Source organism: Mus musculus, chromosome 18 (assembly GCF_000001635.26).
Source record: "Mus musculus strain C57BL/6J chromosome 18, GRCm38.p6 C57BL/6J".
Lineage (NCBI taxonomy): Eukaryota > Metazoa > Chordata > Mammalia > Rodentia > Muridae > Mus > Mus musculus.
The window spans coordinates 20,286,758-20,312,366 of record NC_000084.6 but is presented as its reverse complement, the minus strand read 5'-3'; the positions used below and the strand labels follow the sequence as shown (position 1 = coordinate 20,312,366).

The window sequence follows — 25,609 nt, the reverse complement described above, 5'->3', positions numbered from 1 at the left end:
ATAATAATTGTTGAATTTTTTCCCATAGCCCAGGTTTTGACATCAACTGGGCCTGCAAAATCAATTAGAAAGAATATGGAGTAGCAGTCACCCATGAAGGGTGGCTGAGAACTGAAGCTACCAAGAGTCACTTGTAAGTAAATGTTACTACTCACCACCCCTGCCTTTTATCATTCACTTATGAGAACTGAACCCAGGGCCTGGTGCATGCTAGGCAAGTGTGCTGTCATTGAGCAACATCCCAGCCCCGTGGCCCCTTGTAATGAACGGACCGAATTCAAACTAGCTAGTGTACAGTCCATCAAAACCCTAACTTGTTGTGGTAGGAATCTAACATTCCAGTTCTAAAGTCAAGCAGGAAAAAACAAAGAAGGGCCACATCCTGCCAAAAACTGGGGAGGGATTTAACTGGCCCTTGCCCTTCGAGATGACATTCATCCTACTTGGAGAGAGACTATGACTTTAAAACTTTTTGCTGAACATGAGATTAATATCCTGGTGTGGCACATTTATGAACTGTAAGAGTAAATGGGTGGCTTGTAAGGGGGCAACAATAAATCATTGCACTGCATGGTTTGACTAGCAGGTGTACAACTTCTGTGCCACATCCTTACTGAGGACAAGGACAGCAGCAATTATTTACCCTATAATTACGCTCATCCCATCACCTGCTATATTATTTATATAAAATTCTTGTATTTGCAGTTTTTGAAACTAGCAATGGAATTTTCCTTCAAGCTCTAAACAGCAAAGGGGTTTGGTGTTAGTAAAATGGATTCTGACAACATCTGGTTGTGGGGGGAGAAGAGATTGCTCGGACTGTGAGGTTCATCACAGACATTTGTAATCCTCACGTCTACAAATCCTTTCTTGGCTTTAAAACACACTGTCAGCATGTCAGTCAAAATACTCAGAGAAGGGGAAATGTTTCAATTGACAATCCAGATACACCAGGAATATCATCTAGTTGAAAAGATCCAGCCCTGCCAATGAGAATTTGAACAAGCAAACACAGCAACTTTAGGCCTTTCTTAAATTCAATATTTTTCCAGAGTGATCAATCATTGACTAGGATGTCGGACATGGTCTTGTGAGTGGACACTGGCACAGTAATATGATCTGTAGTCTTCAATTAAAGAAACACCTCTTAAAATCGCAGTTCATAAAAAACACCTTGTCATTAGCATAAACTTTTAATGGTTTAGCATAGAAGTCCCTGGAGATCACATTCTCTGAAAAGTCTCAGCTTGGCTATGCTGAGGCTGGGGGGGTAAAGGATGCTTCCAGCAGAATCCACTTACCAGGGAAGTGAGCAGCAGGGCAGCTATCCTGAAGGAGTGCCAGTCCATCGCTGCAGCTGGCTTCTGTTACATCCACGATCAAGGCAGTTTCTTTGCTCTTCTCTGCTTGCTTTCTTTCTCCCACTCTGCTGGTGTCTGATTAAAATAATTTCTCAGTAGATGTTCTTACATGCAGGCTTTGAGGTGTTTCTGCCTTCCACTGGGAGAAGGAGGGAAGGTACGTATAACCAGTCTGGATCTCCACCCTAAAAACTTGGGCTGGTCTCAGTGAAATGCTTGACAAGATCATCATTGCTCCCAGGTAAAAGTGAAGGGACACACCCTTCTGCCAGCTGAAAAGCTGCTCTCTGTATGGGGGTGGGACTTGCCTCTTCTCTACTGAAGGCTTTTGGTGACAGTCAAAATGGCCGAAGCACAAGTGTCTCCTGCTTGTGCTGAAAGGCTTCTCAGCTGTTCAGAAGTTCTCAGCTCCTCACCAGGATAATAAGACAAGTGTATTTGGAGTATCTTGTCATTCATAGACTTGTGTAGCTTATGTTCAGAGCCAAACCCTCAGGTCAGAGTAGAAAATTAGAAGCTTTTCATTTTAATAGATGTTAGGAAAGATGCAGCTAGTTCCAAAGTTATTAACATAAAAAATTACTAATGATGAGAGGAGTTTTAAAAAGCATTTTGAGCAAACAAGACATAACCTTTATGATCATTTGTTTCTTTGTGTAATTCCTGTTTTCTTTCACCTCACCTGACTAAGTCCAGAAAGTTCCCCATTTTCTTTCTATGGGTATTTTGTTCTCCCTCTCTAATTTTCTCCTCTTTAAGGGCCTGTCCTTTAAAATGCATTAAAACTAACTTGAAAATTTTACCAAGGCAGATTCGGAGGGAACAGCCACAGCCTCTAGTAAACTCCCGTTGAAGCCCAGTGTTGAAATACTAATGAGAATTCAGAAGATGCACTTCAGGTGAGGTGGTTAAACATTAGTGTTGATTCCTGAGCACAGGGCCAAGACTTCACAAGGAGCCAATTAGGACAGAGAAAGGCTGCCCACACATGCAGCACTGGAAGACCTTGTGGTGAGCAAGAATGTTGAGCCATACACAGCAACAGTCAAAGACTCTCTTGGGATATTTTCCCTTATATATCTGCTCAGAATCCTAACTGGAGCTGGACATCCTCAGGGTTTGTTATGGCACTCTGAAATAAGGCCAGTGTGATAACGTAGATTATTGTCAGAGAATGCTCAGCTTGTCCCAGATAAGGAAGCTCTCTCTGGGGACCAGTCTGTGGCAACACTTGACAGTGGTTTGAAATGTCACATGTGTTCCTGGCAAACTCCTTGGTTGTAAAAGGGCCTCTTGTGCTTGCAGTAGGCAAAAATTGTTAGTAGGAATTGGTTGTTATGACTATACAAAATAATGAGAGGAGCAGGCCGAATTCCTCATTAGTAAATGAGAAAGAGAGGGTCCACCTATGACTCAGTTTGAACAATGTATTAATAAATAGATAATGTGACCAGGAATGACTCACTAGACACCAAAGTCAAGAGGAACAACTTTTGTAGGATGGCATGACAAGGGAATACTCTATCCACCTTGAATTCTGGGCTTGCTGCCAGGGAGTGTATGGCCTTTCTTCACCCATTGAATTTTCCTTCCCTGAGACCATCCCTGGCTGCATCCTAACTTAAGGCTGGGCTCCAACAATCTCAACCAAATAGATGGTGTGTGGGACAACCAACTTATCTGGGTAGGAGTTATGGCTGAGCCCCATTCTTGCAGAGCAGTGACAGCCTCAACTGGAAAATTAGCCACAAAGTGGGGAGGATGCTTACAAGTCTCCATTGCTCTTTCTTTGCCCCATTTCCCTGTCTTTTCATCTTTCAGAGGCATCTAAGTTTCTGCAATACAACCGAGGAATGCCTTTATTTAGGTAGAATGTGGTGCATATATGTATTTGTATACATTACTTACTTTGGTTCCAGTTTTTGACTACCACTTGTTTTTTTATTGAAATTTTTTTAATTAGATATTTTCTTCATTTACATTTCAAATGTTGATATTTTTAAGATGAAGTTTCTTTACACAGCTATATCTGGCCTTCAACTTAGTGACTCCAGAGCCTGCCTAGAGTTGGGGTTGCATCTGTGTACCATTGTGTCTGCTTACCCTTTATTTCCTTTTTTAGAAACGAATTCCCTCAGTCATGGTCCCAGACCCTTTTCCTGACTCTGTACCACTCTCTGGTCCTGATGCTGAGGAGTGAAGCTCTCATGATAGGAACTGTGTAAGTCTTCTCACTCTCCTTACAAGTTCTCGAGTCTTTCCAAGGTCTTTGCTCTGCAGCCCCTTCCTTACCTTGGTGTAACTGGGACTCAGTCTGTACCTGTCCATCTCCACACACCTCAAACCTCCCCTCAGTCCTGGTCTCTATGTATATCAATTCTCATTTCATAGGAATTTTCATGAAATTTGGCAGGGGAAAGGGTAATTTTGAGTTGGAGTTTCCCGAGTGAACTGACCAAATCGGTCAATGGAACTTCCCCTTTTCTTGACAATACATGGTAAACCCTGGATGTCACCCCAAAGGGATGGCATTTCTGCCTTTTTTTTTAATTAGGTATTTAGCTCATTTACATTTCCAATGCTATACCAAAAGTCCCCCATACCCACCCACCCCCACTCATCTGCCCACCCACTCCCCCTTTTTGGCCCTGGCGTTCCCCTGTACTGGGGCATATAAAGTTTGCCTGTCCAATGGGCCTCTCTTTCCAGTGATGGCCGACTAGGCCATCTTTTGATACATATGCAGCTAGAGACAAGAGCTCCGGGGTACTGGTTAGTTCATAATGTTGTTCCACCTATAGGGCTGCAGATCCCTTTAGCTCCTTGGGTACTTTCTCTAGCTCCTCCATTGGGAGCCCTGTGATCCATCCATTAGCTGACTGTGAGCATCCACTTCTGTGTTTGCTAGGCCCCGGCATAGTCTCTCAAGAGACAGCTACATCTGGGTCCTTTCGATAAAATCTTGCTAGTGTATGCAATGGTGTCAGCGTTTGGATGCTGATTATGGGGTGGATCCCTGGATATGGCAGTCTCTACATGGTCCATCCTTTCATCTCAGCTCCAAACTTTGTCTCTGTAACTCCTTCCAAGGGTGTTTTGTTCCCACTTCTAAGGAGGGGCATAGTGTCCACACTTCAGTCTTCATTTTTCTTAAGTTTCATGTGTTTAGGAAATTGTATCTTATACCTTGGGTATCCTAGGTTTTGGGCTAATATCCACTTATCAGTGAGTACATATTGTGTGAGTTCCTTTGTGAATGTGTTACCTCACTCAGGATGATGCCCCCCAGGTCCATCCAAATGGCTAGGAATTTCATAAATTCATTCTTTTTAATAGCTGAGTAGTACTCCATTGTGTAGATGTACCACATTTTCTGTATCCATTCCTCTGTTGAGGGGCATCTGGGTTCTTTCCAGCTTCTGGTTATTATAAATAAGGCTGCTATGAACATAGTGGAGCATGTGTCCTTCTTACCAGTTGGGCCATCTTCTGGATATATGCCCAGGAGAGGTATTGCTGGATCCTCCGGTAGTACTATGTCCAATTTTCTGAGGAACCGCCAGACTGATTTCCAGAGTGGTTGTACAAGCCTGCAATCCCACCAACAATGGAGGAGTGTTCCTCTTTCTCCACATCCACGCCAGCATCTGCTGTCACCTGAATTTTTGATCTTAGCCATTCTGACTGGTGTGAGGTGGAATCTCAGGGTTGTTTTGATTTGCATTTCCCTGATGATTAAGGATGTTGAACATTTTTTCAGGTGCTTCTCTGCCATTCGGTATTCCTCAGGTGAGAATTCTTTGTTCAGTTCTGAGCCCCATTTTTAATGGGGTTATTTGATTTTCTGAAGTCCACCTTCTTGAGTTCTTTATATATGTTGGATATTAGTCCCCTATCTGATTTAGGATAGGTAAAGATCCTTTCCCAATCTGTTGGTGGTCTTTTTGTCTTATTGACGGTGTCTTTTGCCTTGCAGAAACTTTGGAGTTTCATTAGGTCCCATTTGTCAATTTTCGATCTTACAGCACAAGCCATTGCTGTTCTGTTCAGGAATTTTTCCCCTGTGCCCATATCTTCAAGGCTTTTCCCCACTTTCTCCTCTATAAGTTTCAGTGTATCTGGTTTTAAGTGAAGTTCCTTGATCTACTTAGATTTGACCTTAGTACAAGGAGATAAGTATGGATTGATTCGCATTCTTCTACATGATAACAACCAGTTGTGCCAGCACCAATTGTTGAAAATGCTGTCTTTCTTCCACTGGATGGTTTTAGCTCCCTTGTCGAAGATCAAGTGACCATAGGTGTGTGGGTTCATTTCTGGGTCTTCAATTCTATTCCATTGGTCTACTTGTCTGTCTCTATACCAGTACCATGCAGTTTTTATCACAATTGCTCTGTAGTAAAGCTTTAGGTCAGGCATGGTGATTCCACCAGAGGTTCTGATGGAATTGAGTTGGAATTTTGATGGGGATTGCATTGAATCTGTAGATTGCTTTTGGCAAGATAGTCATTTTTACAATGTTGATCCTGCCAATCCATGAGCATGGGAGATCCTTCCATCTTCTGAGATCTTCTTTAATTTCTTTCTTCAGAGACTTGAAGTTTTTATCATACAGATCTTTCACTTCCTTAGTTAGAGTCACGCCGAGATATTTTATATTATTTGTGACTATTGAGAAGGGTGTTGTTTCCCTAATTTCTTTCTCAGCCTGTTTATTCTTTGTATAGAGAAAGGCCATTGACTTGTTTGAGTTTATTTTATATCCAGCTACTTCACCGAAGCTGTTTATCAGGTTTAGGAGTTCTCTGGTAGAATTTTTTGGGTCACTTATATATACTATCATATCATCTGCAAAAAGTGATATTTTGTCTTTCTCTTTTCCAATTTGTATCCCCTTGATCTCCTTTTGTTGTCGAATTGCTCTGGCTAGGACTTCGAGTACTATGTTGAAGAGGTAGGGAGAAAGTGGGCAGCCTTGTCTAGTCCCTGATTTTAGTGGGATTGCTTTAGGTTTCTCTCCATTTACTTTGATGTTGGCTACTGGTTTGCTGTAGATTGCTTTTATCATGTTTAGGTATGGGCCTTGAATTCCTGATCTTTCCAGAACTTTTATCATGAATGGGTGTTGGATCTTGTCAAATGCTTTTTCTGCATCTAACGAGATGATCATGTGGTTTTTGTCTTTGAGTTTGTTTATATAATGGATTACATTGATGGATTTTCGTATATTAAACCATCCCTGCATCCCTGGAATAAAACCTACTTGGTCAGGATGGATGATTGCTTTAATGTGTTCTTGGATTCGGTTAGCGAGAATTTTATTGAGGATTTTTGCATCGGTATTCATAAGAGAAATTGGTCTGAAGTTCTCTATTTTGTTGGGTCTTTCTGTGGTTTAGGTATCAGAGTAATAGTGGCTTCATAAAATGAGTTGGGTAGAGTACCTTCTACTTCTATCTTGTGAAAAAGTCTGTGCAGAACTGGAATTAGATCTTCTTTGAAGGTCTGATAGAACTCTGCACTAAACCCGTCTGGTCCTGGGCTTTTTTTGGCTGGGAGACTATTTATAACTGCTTCTATTTCTTTAGGGGATATGGGACTGTTTAGAAGGTCAACTTGATCCTGATTCAACTTTGGTACCTGGTATCTGTCCAGAAATTTGTCCATTTCGTCCAGGTTTTCCAGTTTTGTTGAGTATAGCCTTTTGTAGAAGGATCTGATGGTGTTTTGGATTTCTTCAGGATCTGTTGTTATGTCTCCCTTTTCAGTTCTGATTTTGTTAATTAGGATTTTGTCCCTGTGCCCTCTAGTGAGTCTAGCTAAGGGTTTATCTATCTTGTTGATTTTCTCAAAGAACCAACTCCTCGTTTGGTTAATTCTTTGAATAGTTCTTCTTGTTTCCACATGGTTGATTTCACCTGTGAGTTTGATTATTTCCTGCCGTCTACTCCTCTTGGGTGAATTTGCTTCCTTTTTTTCTAGAGCTTTTAGATGTGTTGTCAAGCTGCTAGTATGTGCTCTCTCCCGTTTCTTCTTGGAGGCACTCAGAGCTATGAGTTTCCCTCTTAGAAATGCTTTCATTGTGTCCCAAAGGTTTGGGTACGTTGTGGCTTCATTTTCATTAAACTCTAAAAAGTCTTTAATTTCTTTCTTTATTCCTTCCTTGACCAAGGTATCATTGAGAAGAGTGCTGTTCAGTTTGCACGTGAGTGTTGGCTTTCTGTTATTTTTTTTGTTATTGAAGATCAGCCTTAGTGCATGGTGATCTGATAGGATACATGGGACAATTTCAATATTTTTGAATCTGTTGAGGCCTGTTTTGTGACCTATTATGTGGTCAATTTTGGAAAAGGTACCATGAGGTGCTGAGAAGAAGGTATATCCTTTTGTTTTAGGATAAAATGTTCTGTAGATATCTGTCAGATCCATTTGTTTCATCACTTGTGTTAGTTTCAGTGTGTCCCTGTTTAGTTTCTGTTTCCATGATCTGTCCATTGGTGAAAGTGGTGTGTTGAAGTCTCCCACTATTATTGTGTGAGGTGCAATGTGTGCTTTGAGCTTTACTAAAGTTTCTTTAATGAATGTGGCTGCCCTTGTATTTGGAGCATAGATATTCAGAATTGAGAGTTCCTCTTGGAGGATTTTACCTTTGATGAGAACGAAGTGCCCCTCTTTGTCTTTTTTGATAACTTTGGGTTGGAAGTCAATCTTATCAGATATTAGGATGGCTACTCCAGCTTGTTTCTTCATACCATTTGCTTGGAAAATTGTTTTCCAGCCTTTTATTCTGAGGTAGTGTCTATCTTTTTCTCTGAGATGTGTCTCCTGTAAACAGCAAAATGTTGGGTCTTGTTTGTGTAGCCAGTTTGTTAGTCTATGTCTTTTTATTGGGGAGTTGAGACCATTGATGTTAAGAGATATTAAGGAAAAGTAATTGTTGCTTCCTGTTATTTTTGTTGTTAAAGTTGGCATTCTGTTCTTGTGGCTGTCTTCTTTTAGGTTTGTTGAGGGATTACCTTCCTGTTTTTTCTAGGGCGTTGTTCCCGTTCTTGTATTGGTTTTTTTCTGTTATTATCCTTTGAAGGGCTGGATTCGTGGAGAGATAATGTGTGAATTTGGTTTTGTCATGGAATGCTTTGGTTTCTCCATCTATGGTAATTGAGAGTTTGGCTGGGTATAGTAGCCTGGGCTGGAATTTGTGTTCTCTTAGTGTCTGTATAACATCTGTCCAGGCTCTTCTGGCTTTCATAGTCTCTGGTGAAAAATCTGGTGAAATTCTGATAGGCTTGCCTTTATATGTTACTTGACCTTTTTCCCTTACTGCTTTTAGTATTCTATCTTTATTTAGTGCATTTGTTGTTCTGATTATTATGTGTCGGGAGGAATTGCTTTTCTGGTCCAGTCTATTTGGAGTTCTGTAGGCTTCTTGTATGTTCATAGGCATCTCTTTCTTTAGATTTGGGAAGTTTTCTTCAATAATTTTGTTGAAGATGTTTGCTGGTCCTTTGAGTTGAAAATCTTCATTCTCATCCACTCCTATTATCCGTAGGTTTGGTCTTCTCATTGTGTCCTTGATTTCCTGGATATTTTGAGTTAGGATCTTTTTGCATTTTCCATTTTCTTTGATTGTTGTGCCGATGTTCTCTATGGAATCTTCTGCACCTGAGATTCTCTCTTCCATCTCTTGTATTCTGTTGCTGATGCTCAAATCTATGGTTCCAGATTTCTTTCCTAGGGTTTCTATCTCCAGTGTTGCCTCACTTTGAGTTTTCTTTATTGTGTCTACTTCCCTTTTTAGGTCTAGTATGGTTTTGTTCATTTCCATCACCTGTTTGTATGTTTTTTCCTCTTTTTCTGTAAGGACTTCTACCTGTTTGATTGTGTTTTCCTGTTTGTCTTTAAGGGCCTGTAACTCTTTAGCAGTGTTCTCCTGTATTTCTTTAAGTGATTTATTAAAGTCCTTCTTGATGTCCTCTACCATCATCATGAGATATGCTTTTAAATCTAGGTCTAGGTTTTCGGGTGTGTTGGGGTGTCCTGGACTGGACGATGTGGGAGTGCTGGGTTCTGATGATGGCGAGTGGTCTTGGTTCCTGTTAGTAAGATTCCTACGTTTACCTTTCGCCATCTGGTAATCTCTGGAGTTAGTAGTTATAGTTGACTCTGTTTAGAGATTGTTCTTCTGGTGATTCTGTTACTGTCTATCAGCAGACCTGGGAGACAGATTCTCTCCTCTGAGTTTCAGTGCTCAGAGCACTCTCTGCTGGCAAGCTCTCTTACAGGGAAGGTGTGCTGAAGAAGAAGGCCCAAAACAGGGCCTTTCTCAGAAGCTGTGTTGCTTTGGCAGTTCACAGAAGCTGTCAGCTTCTGTGGTGCAGACTCTCACCTGTGCAGACTAAATTCCTAAGTTCCAGGGAGTCCCGGAACCAAGATGGCGACCGCTGCTCCTGAGGCTGAGGCCACCTCCCAAGCCAGGCAGACACCTGTCCTCTGGTCCGGATGGTGGCTGGCTGTCTGCGGCCCGCCAAGAGTGCTGCCTCAGTGGCTCTGTGCTTCCGCCTGTCCCAGAAGCTGTCGGGTTCTCTGGCGCACCCTCTCACCTGTTCAGACTAATTTCCTAAGTTCTGCTGAGTCCCGGAATCAAGATGGCGACCGCTGCTGCTGAGGCTGAGGCTGCCTCCCCGGCATTTCTGCCTTAACTGAGCACTCAAGATAGCATAACACTTTCTTGGAACACTAGCAAATTCTTAAGGCTAATAGATTCTGCTAAGCTAGAATGTTGTTGGCATAATCTATGGAATTTACTGCTTATCTGACCTCTTTTTCAGAGGCCCAGAGCCGACCCTCACATTTCAGAAAAACCTTTGAGAATATACTACTTTGATGTATGTGAACCTCTAGCTTCACTATGTGTCACAATTACCTTACCCAGCCCTACATGTTATACTATAGAGGACAGATGAGGGGATTTCAACCACAGCACTGCATAAATGCCATCAGTGGTGCAGGCCTGCAATCCTGAGCTAGGAGATAGACAAAGGAGGACAGACATTCTATGTCATTCTCAGCTACAGAAGGAACTTGAGGTCAATATATAAAATTTGTTTTACATCTGTAATAATTTTCCAGTGACATAGTGGTTCATATTGCTTGAAATGATTGGTGATACCTTAATGAATTATTGTCATACAAAAAAATGCCTGAGAGACTGGTGTCTGCATTAGATAAAAAAGATTTTGCTCATATATAAACAAACAAAGTGCGGTTTCATGTTTAATAAATTGCTGGCTCAGAAAAGCAGCTTTGAAAGTAGTTATGAGGATGTTTAGGGAAGTTTAAACAGGATTATTATAGAATTAGCATAAGGTTTCCCAGGGTAGGTCACATTATATAGTTATATATATGTGTGTGTGTGTGTGTGTATATATATATATATATATATATATATATATATATACATACATATATATATATATTCCATATGCTTAATTATGATAGGAACTTTTATGATAACGTAAATTTCTTCTGGTGTCTCAGCAATAAAATAAATTAAATACATACAGTAAAATGTTAGCAACTATTTTTTCTTTTCTTTTTTCTTTTTCTTTTTTTTTTTTTTGGTTTAAGACAGGGTTTCTCTGCGTATCTCTGGGTGTCCTGGAACTCACATTGTAGACCACTCTGGCCTCAAACTCAGAAATCTGCCTGCCTCTGCCTCCTAAGTGCTGGCTGGGATCAAGGCATGTGCCACCACTGCCCATGTTAGCAAATATTAGTGCTCAATGATAGTATAAGGTATTGCCTGTTTTTTTTTGTTTTGTTTTGTTTTGTTTTAGTTTATTTAAAGATTCCATAATAAAATAAAATAGACTAGAGTAGTAGTTTAGAATGATAAATATAGATTAAAACTGGCTATTGGCCTGTTTTTGTCTATAATTGGAATACCACCAGCCTCACTGATTCTTACGTAGGGTTTATTGGTAATTTCACTCTGCACAGGCAACACTGAGTTTTCGTAGAGAGTAGGTAGTCACAGAAGCTTAAGAGATAACAGCGTATGTCACCTTTGTAGACAGCAGTGACTGAGGTTTGCTCACAGTAGTTCTCATTAGCGGCTTTGAGAACAGTCCAGCTACTGTATTTCCTGGATTTTCAGAAATCATTGCCTTTGCTGTATCTTTAAAATTCAGTTCCACCAACATTACTTAGGACTATTACAGACTGATGGATTGTATAGACACACACACACACACACACACACATCTGTATATATGTATATATTTATAAAAGCTTCCATTTATTTACTTTTGATTTGAGTGTGAACTGGTGCAGCCCATGTTGAAATCAGAATAAGGTTTTCTCAAAAATCTGGAAAAAGACTGGCCATATAACCCACTTATATCTTTCCTGTGCATATTTCCAAAGGACTCTGTATCCTACCTCAGAGATACTTCCTTATTCATGTTTATTGCTGCTATATTCACAACAACCAGGAAATGGAAACCATCTAGGTGTGCATTATCTGATGAATGAATAACAAAAACGTGGTAATATGCTCAATGGGATAGTACTCAACTGCAAAGGAAAATGAAATTGTAAAATTTTTAAGTAAATAAATGGAGCTACAAATAACTATTAGGAGTAAAGTAACCCAGACCTTGAAAGACTAAAACCTCATGTTCTCTCTCAAAATAGATGCTAGCTTTGAATCTTTAGATATGGGGGTTTACATTGAAGTACGTAAAGACGTCAAGAAATGGGTGAGGCCCATAGGATTAAATTTCATGGGAGTGGGGACAGAACAAAGGTCGTATGAAGAAGAAAAGGGAATAAGAGAACAGGAAGGGATAAATGAGATGGGGGATGGGAGGGCAGGTTAAAGCAAGGAAAAATTAAACTTAAAAACTTGGAAAAATCCATATGTATATCTGTTGTTTGGGAAAATTTCTAAAATATATACATATAGTGCAGAGATAATACCACCCATAGACACCATGGGGAATCAACGAAAAGCTCATTGTTTGAGACTCTCATAGACACCCCAAACTTTGCAGGCTCTTGTCATTGCTCCTGGGTGCTCTCCAGAGCTTGATTGTAAGATCATGTTGCCAAGATATCACATACTTGACAAAGAGAAATCAAAGCAAGTATTAATGTGGAAGCTTCGTTCCCTCATACCTAGATTTCATAGTGCTGGATGTTCTATGCATATCAGCAGGAGAGAAAAGTCATCAAGAGTCCTACCAAACAGCTTGGGTAGTGAGAGGTACAACAACTGGCTTGGCAAAATATGCTCTGGTTCAATACTGGCTCAAACATTACCATAGTGACTGTGATAGTTTGAATGAGAATGGCTTCACAGGTTTGTGTGTGTGTTTTTGTTACTCTTTTTTCTTTTCTTTCTTTATTGGATATTTTCTTTATTTACATTTCAAATGTTATCCCCTTTCCTGGTCTCCACTGAAGCCCCCTATCCCATCCTCCCTCCCCTTGCTTCCATGAGGGTGTTCCACACACCCACCCACTCCCACCTCCCTGCCCTCAGTTTCCCTATATTGGGGCATCTATTGAGCCTTCATAGGCTCAAGAACCTCTCCTTCCATTGCTCCATGACAAGGCCATTCTCTGCTACATATGCAACTAGAACAATATGTACTCCTTTGTTGATGGCTTAGTCTCTGGGAGATATTGGGGGACTGGTTGGTTAATATTGTTGTTCTTCCTGTGGGATTGCAAACCCCTTCAAATCCTTCAGCTCTTTCTCTAACTTCTCTATTGGGGATCCTGTGCTCAGTCCAATGGTTGGCTGCAAACATCTGTCTCTTTATCTGTAAGGCTCTGGCAGGGCCTCTCAGAAGACAGCTATATCAGGCTCCTTTCAGCATGTACTTCTTGGCATCCACAATAGTGTCTGGCTTTGTTAACTGTATATGGGATGAATCTTCAGGAGGGACCATCTCTGGGTGGTCTTTCTTTCAGTCTCTGCTCTACACTTTATCTCCATATTTATTCCTGTGAGTATTTTGTTCTCCTTCTAAGAAGGACCGAAGCACCCACACTTTGGTATTCCTTCTTCTTGAGTTTCATGTGGTCTGTGAATTGTATCTTGGTTATTTGGAGTTTTGGGCTAATATCCACTTATCAGTGAGTGCGTACCATGTGTGCTATTTTGCTATTGGGTTACCTCACTCAGGATGATATTTTCTAGTTCTATCCATTTGCCTAAGAATTTCAAGAATTCATCATTTTTAATAGCAGAGTAGTATTCAGTTGTGTAAATGTACCATATTTTCTGCATCCATTCCTCTGTTGAAGGACATCAGGGCTCTTTCCAGCTTTTGGCTATTATAAATAAGACTGCGATGAACATAGTGGAACATGTGTCCTTATTACATGTTGGTGCACCTTTTGGGTATATGCCCAGGAGTGGTATAGCTCAGATATTATTATGTCCAATTTTCTGAGGAACCACCAAATTGATTTCCAGAGTGTTTGTACCAGCTTGCAATCCCACCAACAATGGAGTAGTGTTCCTCTTCCTCCACATCCTCACCAGCATCTGCTGTTAACCTGAGTTTTTGACCTTAGCCATTCTGACTGGTGTGAGGGGGAATCTCAGGGTTGTTTTGATTTGCATTTCCCTGATGACTAAGGATGTTGAACACTTGTTTAGGTGCTTCTCAGCCATTAGATATTCCTCAATTGAAAATTCTTTATTTAGCTTCTGTGTCCCATTTTTAATAGGGTTTTGATTTTCTGGAGTCTAACTTCTTTAGTTCTTTGTATATATTGGATATTATCCTTCTATTGGATGTAGAATTGGTAAAGCTCTTTTCCCAATCTTTTTCCCAAAGATTGCCTTTTTGTCTGATTGACAGTGTGCTTTGCCTTACAGAGCATTGCAATTTTATTAGGACCCATTTGTCTAATGTTGATCTTAGAGCCTAAGACTTATGCATTTTGGTTCCTATTTAGTTAGTGGAGCTCTTTGAGAAGGATTAGCAGGTGTGGCTTTGTTGGAGTAGGTATATCCTTGGAGGAACTGTGCCACTGAGATCCATTGGAGGATTTAAAAGCCCCCGCAAGGGCCAGTGTCTGTCTCCCTATTTCTTTGTCTCTGTGTTTCTCTCTTGCTCTGCCTGCCTGCCTGCCTGCCTATGAACCAGGATATAAGCTCTTATCCCAGTACCTGCTTCCATGCTGCCATGCTTCTTACTATGATGCTAATGATTAATCCTCTGAAACAGTAAACAAGTCCCTAGTTAAATATTTTCTTTCATACAAAGTTAGGAGCTGTGACGAAAGAATGGACCATCTAGAGACTGCCATATCCAGGGATCCACCCCATAATTAGCTTCCAAACGCTGACACCATTGCATACACTAGCAAGATTTTGCTAAAAGGACCCAGATATAGCTGTCTCTTGTGAGACTATGCCAGGGCTTAGCAAACACAGAAGTGGATGCTCACAGTCAGCTATTGGATGGATCACAGGGCTCCCAATGGAGGAGCTAGAGAAAGTACCCAAGGAGCTAAAGGGATCTGCAACCCTGTAGGTGCAACAACATTATGAACTAACCAGTACCCCGGAGCTCTTGACTCTAGCTGCATATGTATCAAAAGATGGCCTAGTCGGCCATCACTGGAAAGAGAGGCCCATTGGACACACAAACTTTATATGCCCCAGTACAGGGGAACGCCAGGGCCAAAAAAATGGGAATGGGTGGGTAGGGAAGTGGAGGGGAGGGTATGGGGGACTTTTGGGATAGCATTGGAAATGTAATTGAGAAAAATACGTAATAAAAAATATTAAAAATTAAAAAAAGAAAAAATAATAATAAAAAAAAGAATTGTGCTGGTTATGATGTCTCTTTACAGCAACAGAACAGTAACAAAGACAGTGACAAACCACTTTATTACTGGATTTAAAACCTGTTACATATGATGGAACTCATGTGGGTACCATTAACTGAGCCAAAAGTCTGTGGGCATCAAAGTCTATAAGTCATAAAACCTAATGCTATTATTTTTCTGCTATTGGCTACAGTAATAAACTGCCACCACATCTCTCAGCCCTCATCACAGTAGCTTCCTGTTGCCATAGATGGTGATTATCACAGAGACTCTGGTCATGTGTTGAGAATAAGGTCCTTGTGCCCACAAATCTCCAGAGAAACCAGGAATGCTAAGCACAAAAGATTTTCTTTCTATTGGGAAAGATGAAAATCCTGTTCTACCCTGAAAGCTAAGAATTGGAGAATTAATCATAACAGCCTGGTGACCTGCATTATTTTTGAGCCAACCATATCAAACTCCTATAACCAGGAGTAGAGGTGGCTAGTAATCTAAGTGGCCTTTACTGACCAGAGCTCCCCAAACCCCCCACAAACAGGACTGGAAATATCTAATGGTCTAATTGAATGAATGGCTCCTGCAAGCCATGAATGGAGATGCATAATAATCTAAATGACCCCTAGAGCCAGAGGCTCTCCCATGTTTCTACAACCAGGACCAGAAGTGGTTAATAACCCAAAAGGCTTCTAGCTTATCTGTAGGTCTCAAACCAGGCCAGACTCTTAGTCCTTAAACTAATGCAGGTAGCCTATTTTTAGAACCCATCTTCCTGAAAGAAATGACATGTACTCTGAATTGAGTTTAAATGTAATTACAGTTCCTTGTGCACTATAGTTTGCATTGAACCAGGAAACTTTCCCCCAGAAATCAGTCTGGACCTAGATATATTGGGAATAAACCTGATATATCAGGCTCATTAGAAGTCTTGATCCAGGTTGATGAAGTAAATCTGACCAGATTTTCCGTTCTCATGTTCTCATCTCTTTGTGATTTGCTTCTCTGCCTGACACCTGCAGAGACTTCCTTACCAAGTCAGAGGAAGAAAAAAGAGTGGAAACATTATAAGATCCAGAGGTAGTAAATGTCATCAGTGAAGCAATATCTGCCAGATATTACAGGGCTATTGGATACATCAGCTCACAGTGTCTAAACTGCAAGCGTAAGATCTATATATGATCAAGACAGACAAAATCCCTGCATGTGTAGGGGAGAAAGCTCATTTCTCTTCTCCTAGCCGAGAAACTATTAGCAATAGATGCCTTCTAGGAGTGGAAGAATTAGTTTTTCTTCAGGGATACAGCCCCTGGGAGGCTACCTATTCTCACATAGAGGGTCTTATGCTCATGCGCATACAGTCAGCACCAGTGGACTCAGTGGAGTAAAACAAAACAAAATGATAAAAAGCCTTGTAGAGTTAAGAGGATTAAGCAGTGGGAGTAATAGAGGAGGAAATGGAGGGAATGGATGTGGATTTGGTGACAACATGTAAGCAGGTGTGACATCCTCAAAAAGTAATGACAAATTTCAAAATGTTCTCACCAGAAAGAGTGATAATATGGACAAGATCTTAAAAGGGTCAGGGGCATAGTTTCAGTGTTGAGGAAGCTAGCTGAAGAAACTTAAAAGAGATGTGGAAACTTTGTGATGATCATACTCACAAAGAATGGAGAATAAAGACAGGAAGAAAATGTTATTTCTCAGGCCATTCATTGTCAGAGGTAGCTGTTCTGATGACGTGCCTGATGGGTCACATACAACACTGAAGATAATCATCCTGTGGCCTCATTAAAGCTAATTTATATATGGCAACCAAGGCCAGCCACCAGGGTGTTTAGTAAGTGTTAGAAATCATGGAGAGTAAATGTTAGTTTCCTGAAGTGTCGTTAACATAATAAGGATGGTCCTAGGTTGCACCCTAAAATCACGTAAGCCCCCTAAGTGAGGTGCACTGCTGATTTTCTTTGTGTAGGGTTTATTCCAAACACATGGACAGAAGAGCTTGGCTTTTGGTTCTGTGTTGATTGAAGTCTGCCACTTACATAGTCACTACACAGTTGCCTTGCAAATGCCTCTGAGTTCCTGATATTGACTGAGACATTTGTGCTATAATCACTTAGATGTCAGTCTGGCTTGCTCAAGGCTGCTGGTTGTGCCCTTCCTTTGGCAAAGCTTTATAGGATATATTGTTCACCTTTGATACCTTATCTCTGTAGCTGGACAGCTCAAATATAGGATTTGGGCAACTCAGTTTGGGGAAGAAATCCAGGAATAAGAAAAAAGTAGGTATGGCATTTTAGTTGTATTTTTTTGAGTAATATGGAAAACTTGCAAATTTCTCAGTTTCTGGTCTACTGAGTTAGAATCTGGGATGAGACAAACAAATACTTTGTTCCATGTTTTCCAGATAATTCTGGGTTTGCTGGCTGGAGTTAAGACCTGTTGACTCATGGGTCAGTGACACAGCTTCATGGGTAAATGTGCCTGCCACCAAGCTTGACAAGTTGAGTTTCATCTTGTGGTGCATTGAATGAGAATGTCCCCCCCGCCCCCCCACCCCATAGGATCAGGTATCTGAACATTTGCCCTCAGATGATGACACTAGTTGGGGAGGTGATTCAGTTTTGCTGGAGGAATGATGTCACTAGGGTGGCCTTTGAGAGTTTGTAGCCTTAGTCTGCTTCCAGTTTGCTCTGTGTGCTTCACCCTTGGGCTTAAGGATGTTCTGATCCTTGCTCTGGTTATCTACTGACATGCCTGTCTCCAGAGGGAGGTGTCCCTCTGTAACTGCAAGCCTAAGTAAAATCGCTCTTCCACACGTTTCTCTTGGTTATGGCATTTGTCAGAACAACTAAAGCACATCTTCAGGATCTGCACGGTACAAGATCAGAACTCAATCTTGAAGTTGCCTTCTGCCCTCTTCAAATACAACATGCATATGTGTGCCTCCCCCTGTACGCCTACACACAAAGTAAATGACATACGATAAAAGCATTTTAAAACAACCATTGATTCAGAGTCATCATCTTATTCTATGGATGACCCAGAGAAAGAGGATGTTATGTAAATAAGAACCACATTTTTCATTTTAAATATTGTATATTTGTTTCTTTATTTACTGTATGTGTGTGTTAGCATTTTTGTGTGCTACAGTGTACATGTGTGACACAGGATAACTTGTGGGAGTTGACTCAGTTTTTCTCTTTCCATTGTGTGGTCCCTGCTATGTTGAACTTGGGTTTCCAGGCTTAATTAGTATCTGTATCCACTGAGCCATCTTGCCAATGTGAGGACAGTTTTTTCTTTTTTTTTTTTTTTTTTCATTAGAAATTTTCTTTATTTTCATTTCAAATGTTATGTCCTTTTCTAGTTTCTCCTCCAAAAATCCCCTATCCTTTTCCCCTCCCCCTACTCATCCACCCACCTACACCTGTGTCCTAGCCCTGGCATAACCCTATACTGGGGCATAGAACCTTTACAGGATCAAGGGCTTCTCTTCCCATTGATGGCTGACTAGGCCATCAGCTGCTACTTATTCAACTGGAACCATGAATCCCATCATGTGTACTCTTTGGTTGGTGGTTTAGTCCCAGGGAGCTCTGGGATACTGTTGTTTATTACTAAGAAAGTCAGGACTGGAACTCAAGCAGGTCAGGAAGCAGGAGCTGATGCAGAGGCCATGGAGGGATGCTCTTTATTGACTTGCTTACCCTGGCTTGCTCAGCCTGCTCTCTTATAGAACCAAGATTACCAGCCCAGAGATGGTCCCACCCACAAGGGGCCTTTCCGCCTTGATCACTAATTGAGAAAATGCCTTACAGTTGGATCTCATAACTGAAGCTCCTTTTTCTGTGAGAACTCCAGCTGTGTCAAGTTGACACAAAACTGGCAAGTACAGCTGGTTAGCTTATGCACAGCAGGGATTTGCTGCTTATATCTCTGACAGCTTAAAGATCCAAGAACAAAACACTGACAGATTCTGTGTGTTGAAGCTTGTTTCCTGTCCCATAGGTGACATCTTGCTGTTTGGTTTCACTGTGGAAGAGGCAATGAGCTTCTTTGAGTCTGTCTTTATTAAAGTAATAATTCCATTCATGGAGGCTCTGTTCTATGTCTTAATCATTCCTTGACAAAATGTGTGGCAAGAAGCAGCTGAGGAGATGAAAGGTTTAATTCAGCTTACAGTTGAGGGGATACTATCTATTACAGGGAGGAAGTCATGGCAGCAGGTACTTGATGTAGCTCATTACATCTCATCCACAATCCAGAAGCAGAGAGATGAATACCTGTTTTCAGCTGTCTTTCTCCTTTATATTCAGTCCTGGACTCCAGCCTGTGGAATGGAGAACCCCCATAGTTATGGTGGCTTTTGAAATCTCAATTAATTTGCCATAGGTAATCTTTTCTTAAGTGCATGCCTAGAGATTTGTCTCCTGGGTGATTTTAAAACCTGTCAAGTTGACAATCAACATGAAGCCTCATGAAGGTTTTAGTGTATTGGTTTGGAAGTATATCGGCAATCAGATGGCATCAATTCTGAAATACAACTGCAAACCGAATATCTCTACCAGATGTATTCATTGGTTGCATATGGCTGAGTTCAGTAGATCTACCAGGTATAGTCACTGGTTACATATGGCTGAGGATGACTACAAATGTGGCCCAACTTACAAAACATACTTAAAACATTATGAGGTTTCTGTGTATGTCTAATTTTTTTTTTAAATTAGAGTTCAAGGTCATTGAACTTGAACTTTGTTTTTGTTTTGAGATGAGGTCTTATCATGTAGCTTTGAATGGGATAAGACTTGATAAATACCCCAGCTGGCCTTGAACTTGTAGGAACTGCCTGCTTTTTATGTCCCTAGTGCTGATATTGTAGGTGTGAGTCACCACACCTGGCTTCAAGGACTTTTAGATGACATTAGCAGAAGACTGGAATAGGCTCGAAAGGTGCCTGAGCAGGAGGACTGGAGTTTGGATGTAAGCATCTACATAGCATACCTGGAGATCCACATATTCCTGTAACTGTACTAACATCCTCTACTGGCCTCTGTAAGCAATGATGTATGGATCCACTGTGCATACACACCCATGCAGATTCACAAACATATAAGGAAAAATGTAAAAGGCAAGAATTTGACTTAAAACGAAGAGTTGGGCAAACTCTTTTCCTAGTTTGAATATAGGCTTAATTAGATTTATGAGACAGTCTTTTTATGGTATGTGCATTAGGTAAGAGGAATTTGTTACCATTTTTGAGTTCCATGAGAAGTAGGATTTTTTTCCATTCTTACTCTGCATGCTATTTTTATTTGGCGTCCTGGAACATGGTAAGATAAAATGCACTGGCGCTGCTATCTTTTACTGAAAATCCCCAGTGCTTTCACTGATTGTTATTATCAGGTCTTGCTGTCTAGCAGTCACAGTGTATTCACATTTTCAAAGCCTATTACAAATTTGCATTTCAGTTTGTTAACAGCTGTCAGATTTCATCCTTGTCTGAAGATAAGTATGCTATGCCAGTGTGACAGCAGGGTTAAGTGACATTTAAATCTGGTTCTACCAGTACCACTTATTTGCTCTCTTTTGTTCCTAGTGAACTCATTAGTTGCTCTTAATTAAAAATTTCTTCTTTTATTTCCTGGGAGGTTAAATTAGATATATTTATGTAACAAAGCTAGGAGACATTAGATCATCCTCTGAGCAGTAATTCTTTTCAACTTTCTAGTATGTCTAACCTTAAAATATTTTATATTTGTTAAGATCTGTGGCACTGGGCATAGATATATTGTTTTTCTACACATTGATATATTTTGAATTATAGTAAGTAAATCTAGGTTTTATTTCTTATTTTTTACTCTCACTCATAGCATCTCCTTCCTGATAGTTTTCACCTGAGATTTTATTCGGTTTTAACCTGTTCTTGGCTGTACTGACCTATAAAACACATCATGTGTCTTCTGAGAATCTTGTCCCTTGTCCTTGCTTCAGAGAGAGAAGCTTGAAGGCTTCACAGGACAGTCTTCCCAGGGAACCAGACTCCAGGCCTCCCTTGAATTGAATTCTCCCAGGCTCACCTTTGTCCTTTTATTTGTATTGGAAGCTGCTCATTTTGAGGACAATGAAGTCTCAGCTCCAGCTTGCAGAAGACATTGCACACAGGAGTTAATGTGTCAATTGTCAACGTGGAATAACGCTATGTGAGGATAGGAAACATAAAATTCATTTCTACTTTGCAAAGGATGACCTCTGCTTGCTCCAAGAATAAGGGGCAGTTCAAAAATTACATATCCATCATGAGTACAACAAAGATGGAAGAATAGTTTGATATGCATCACTGCAGAGGAAAAACTTCTTTCTTTTTTCTTGCAGTGAACAACATTTAGAGAGCTTTAGATTTTTTTTTTTAAATAAAATTTACCTCATTACTTTGGCAGTTTGTAATATATTGTTTATTATGTTTGTATTCTAAATATCATCCAAACCTGTGTATGTTGAAGGGTCAGTTCCTAGACAGACAAGTGATACAACCTGTAGGAAGTGGGTCCAGTTTAAGTGGCCTGAGATGCTATACTAAGCACCTGCATACCTGCATACCTGGGTGCCTTTCTGTCTCTGTCTCTTAGTTTTCAGACCACACTATGGTGAGCAGGCTCTACCACTGTGTTTGCCTGCTGTAGACCAGCCCCAGTCGGCCTCCCTCAATCTGCTGAAAAAAATTTCGGGGTTCCTGTTACAGGTGGGCATGGATTTGGCAAATGACAAATAAGAACATAAGGGAGTGTGGTATCTGAATGTAATTTGTCATATCGACCACTAGTCTTATAATACTGATGAAAAACAAGAAGGCTAGGTGAATATATTTGCCAAGGTACACTGGTTCTTAACACAAACAAAGAAAATGCATACATAAAAAGATGGCAGGAGCCAGTCCTTGTTTACAACTGAGAATAGGAACAACTCTTAATTAAGATCAGCTAAACACAGAAGCCAGGTGAATGCTCTGATGCAATGCTAGTCTATTGTTAAACCCACCATCAGGGGTCCTTTAGTAAATACCTGATTATGCTATTCCTCTGGGCCTAGTGAAAAACCTGCACCAGGAGAATTCAGTTCTACTAACCCTTTCATGAATAATACTACAACTCACCTATTTCCTAGGCCATTGTGTATTTGGGTGTGACTCGGCTATGTCCTAAGTAATTACTATGTAGATTAGCCCTGAGCTTTTCTAGCTCTATTCAAGTAAATTGTGATGCCTAATTAGTTACACTGTCTCTACTAGAAGTGAATTTGAATGTTACTGAATAGGTAACATTCCAAGCTCAGGGTAGGCTCAAGGACTTTCTAGGAAACACTGGAACACTGGTGGAGGCTTAGCTATATGTCAAAAATCTGTCCTTAAAGGCACTTAAAATAAAACAATACTGAAAGAGAGCACATGGATCCATACACCAGACTAATTCGGGGACAGGGGTTGAGTATATGGGCTATGGGAATGCCAAGGTTACAGGAGGCTAAGATTCCATGAAACTCTTTGCTTTGTGACAGCTTCTAGGCTTTTCAGCCTACCAAGCCGACTTCACTGGAGTGGATGTAGCATTTGCCATGATGGTCTGCCTTGCTACAGGACAAGCAACAGTATGAAGTAACCATGACCTGAAACCCTGAAACCTCTTTGAGACTATTAGCTAAGAGGCACCTTTCTTCTTTTTCCATATATATATATATATATATATATATATATATATATATATATATAATATATAATATATATTTGTTGTATATGAGTACACAGTAGCTGTCTTCAGACACACCTGAAGAGGGCATCGAATCCAATTAAAGATGGTTGTGAGCCACAATGTGCTTGCTGGGAATTGAACTCCAGACCTGTAGAAGAGCAGTCATTACTTTTAACCTCTAAGCCATCTCTCCAGCCATTTTACTTTTTTAAGTTTAACTTTTTAATTTATTCTTTGTGCATTTCACATGATACATCCCAATCCCACTCATCCCCTGTCCCTTTGTATCCACCCTCTCTGCCTTTGCAATCTCCCCTGCAAAAATAAAAACTCTTTTTGTGGAAGCTGCAGTGTTTTTACAGCATTTCCTACAGCATACACTTTTGTCTACAATTCTTTGCTTGCAAGTGCTCATTACAATGTGCCATTGGTGTGGTTTGAGGCTTCTGCTATAGTATTAATACAGGATCGTCTACAGGACTTCTCTCGTATATTCTGTTGTTGCCTTGTGTCATGGAGAATCTACATCTTTGGATTTGTAGGACCAGCCTCTTCTTGTACTCCAGCAATTCAATGATGTGGTAGATGTCAGGGTGGGCCAACTCAAACCCTGCATCTGGGTGGTGTTTGAACTGGTTAGCTGCCAGCTCTACTATACCCACACCACCAGAGCAAGCTCTCCAGCATTGCTGTGGCTAGCTCATCCAATGTCACAGCCAGCAAGGGGCAGGGCCAACTCTCCCACTCTCATGACCACAGGGCCAGCTCTCCTGTTTGCCTCAGGTGATTGTGGGGGAGTTGGGAAGGGCATCTCTTCCTCCCTTCCCCTCACCTTCACTCAGCAGATGAGTGGCAGGGCCAGCTCTTCCATGCTTTATTTGAATTCAGACATCAAGTCATGACCAGAAAGTAGCACCTTTAAAGGTATTTACCACCACACTTAGCATATCCATATGTAATGTTCTCATTGTTCTTAACGGTTTCTTAAGGCAATTTCCAATTTACGTTTTCCTGGCTGATCTGGAATGTGTTCTCATCCTCTTCTTAGACATTTTTCTGGGAATCTTATAAGACTATTCCTTTGTTTACAATATAGGCAGTACTCTTTCAGTCCTTGAGTCTAGTGTTTGAACATACCAGGAATTGCAACATCTAATGCAGGTCAGGAAATACTCTACAATTTTCCAAAACCATTTTTTCATTTCCTCCTCAAACCAAGTATTCCCAGCAGATCTCTGACATGCAGCCTCTGAAGCCACCAATACCAGTGTCTTTAGAGATAACAAACCCCATCCCTTTCCTGAGAAGTCCCCATATACTCTTGAACCCTGACTGTCCTTTGAGAAATCTCCCTGATATCTCTTGTTCCTTTTCTGAGCCTGTCTCCTTCTGTTAGGCCCCATTTTGAAACCTGTTAAAAAGTTTTCTACTGAACTCCGGCTCTGCTCCATTCTGGCATCCCAAACTTCTTTGCTGAGGCAAAACCAAGACTTGTGCTTTTTCTGGGTGGAGATCTCAGAAAAGCACTACTAGGCACTGCAGGAGCTAGCTTGGGGGAGTGTTTCTGCTTCTGCCAGTGCTGATGTCATTGTGGATTTGCCCAATCATCTATATGAGGCATTTCCAGCATCTGTATGAGGCATCATATAGCATCTATATGAACCATTGTCCACCATCTATATGAGGCATTGTTCATCATCTATATGAAGTATTGTCCAGCATCTATATGAAGCATTGTTGGTGAGTTTCCTCAGTGGCTATTCAGCTGCTCTGCTCTTTCCTTGCGTGCCTTTGTTTTTTGCCCACAGAGTCCTATAATGTTTAATGAGTGCCACTGACACCAGAAAGAGAGAAATCCTCTTAGGGCTATCTGTATCCTACTTCTGAGCCAAATGAAACATCACATTGATTGTACTGAAGGACATCCATCTGTATAACGACTCTTAGATATTCCAAGATACTCCTTTGACTCTACTTGAGACCCCTTTGAAGTAAACTGAGTTGGGGTGATACCCAGAACACCCAATTTTATTAAATAGCACATTCTGATTCCCAAACACATTTTTTCTCTCAAAAGAATTCCTTTAGCTGCTGGCAGAAGCATGGAGCAGTAGCATCATCCTCACAGCCCACTGACAGGACGTCTGCAGAGGAAAGCTGCAGGCACAGAATGGAACTGCTTCTACACAGATGCTAACTGCTACAGGGAGCAGAGCTGAAGGGCAGGGACTACTCACACCCTTTGGAGCCCCAGTGCTATCATTGTGAGCCTCAGACACTGGACATTCATGTAAATACTGGATCAGTAGATTCAAGACTTGATATTTGCTATTCTGTATTTCACTCTTGCTTTGGTCTAGTCTCTTCTTGCTGTGTCTCTACTCCTCCCTTTGAAACTGGAATATTTAATTCATGCTATTGTGTATTGGTAGCACATAGCTTATGTTTTGGTTTTACATTGGCACACACTCGAAAGGCTGTCTTGAGTCACAGTGCAGTTGGTAGATTGCTTGCCTAGCATGCATGAAGCCCTGGGTTCAATCCCCAGCCCACAGGAAAACCATGATGGACACACCTGTAAACCCAGCGTGCTGGATGTGGGAGAAAGAAGATCAGCAGCTCAACATTATTCTTGGCTGCACAGAAAATAGG

General features: G+C 40.9%; 1 protein-coding gene and 1 long non-coding RNA gene across 2 annotated transcripts in view; one reads left to right on the top strand and one right to left on the bottom strand.

Moving 5' to 3' along the window:
• Dsg1a (desmoglein 1 alpha) overlaps positions 1-1,494 on the bottom strand; it is a 32,481-nt gene extending 30,987 nt beyond the window's left edge. The window contains exon 1 of the mRNA NM_010079.2: positions 1,302-1,494. Within this exon, the coding sequence (NP_034209.2) occupies positions 1,302-1,349 (48 nt within the window). The 5' untranslated portion in view covers positions 1,350-1,494. The remainder of the gene's footprint in view (positions 1-1,301) is intronic.
• Positions 61-25,278, top strand: Gm31237. The gene is made up of 5 exons (XR_386096.3): positions 61-133; positions 1,477-1,602; positions 2,173-2,260; positions 3,484-3,582; positions 25,035-25,278. It is a non-coding gene; the product is annotated as a predicted gene, 31237 (long non-coding RNA).
• Positions 25,279-25,609: the final 331 nt, after the last annotated feature.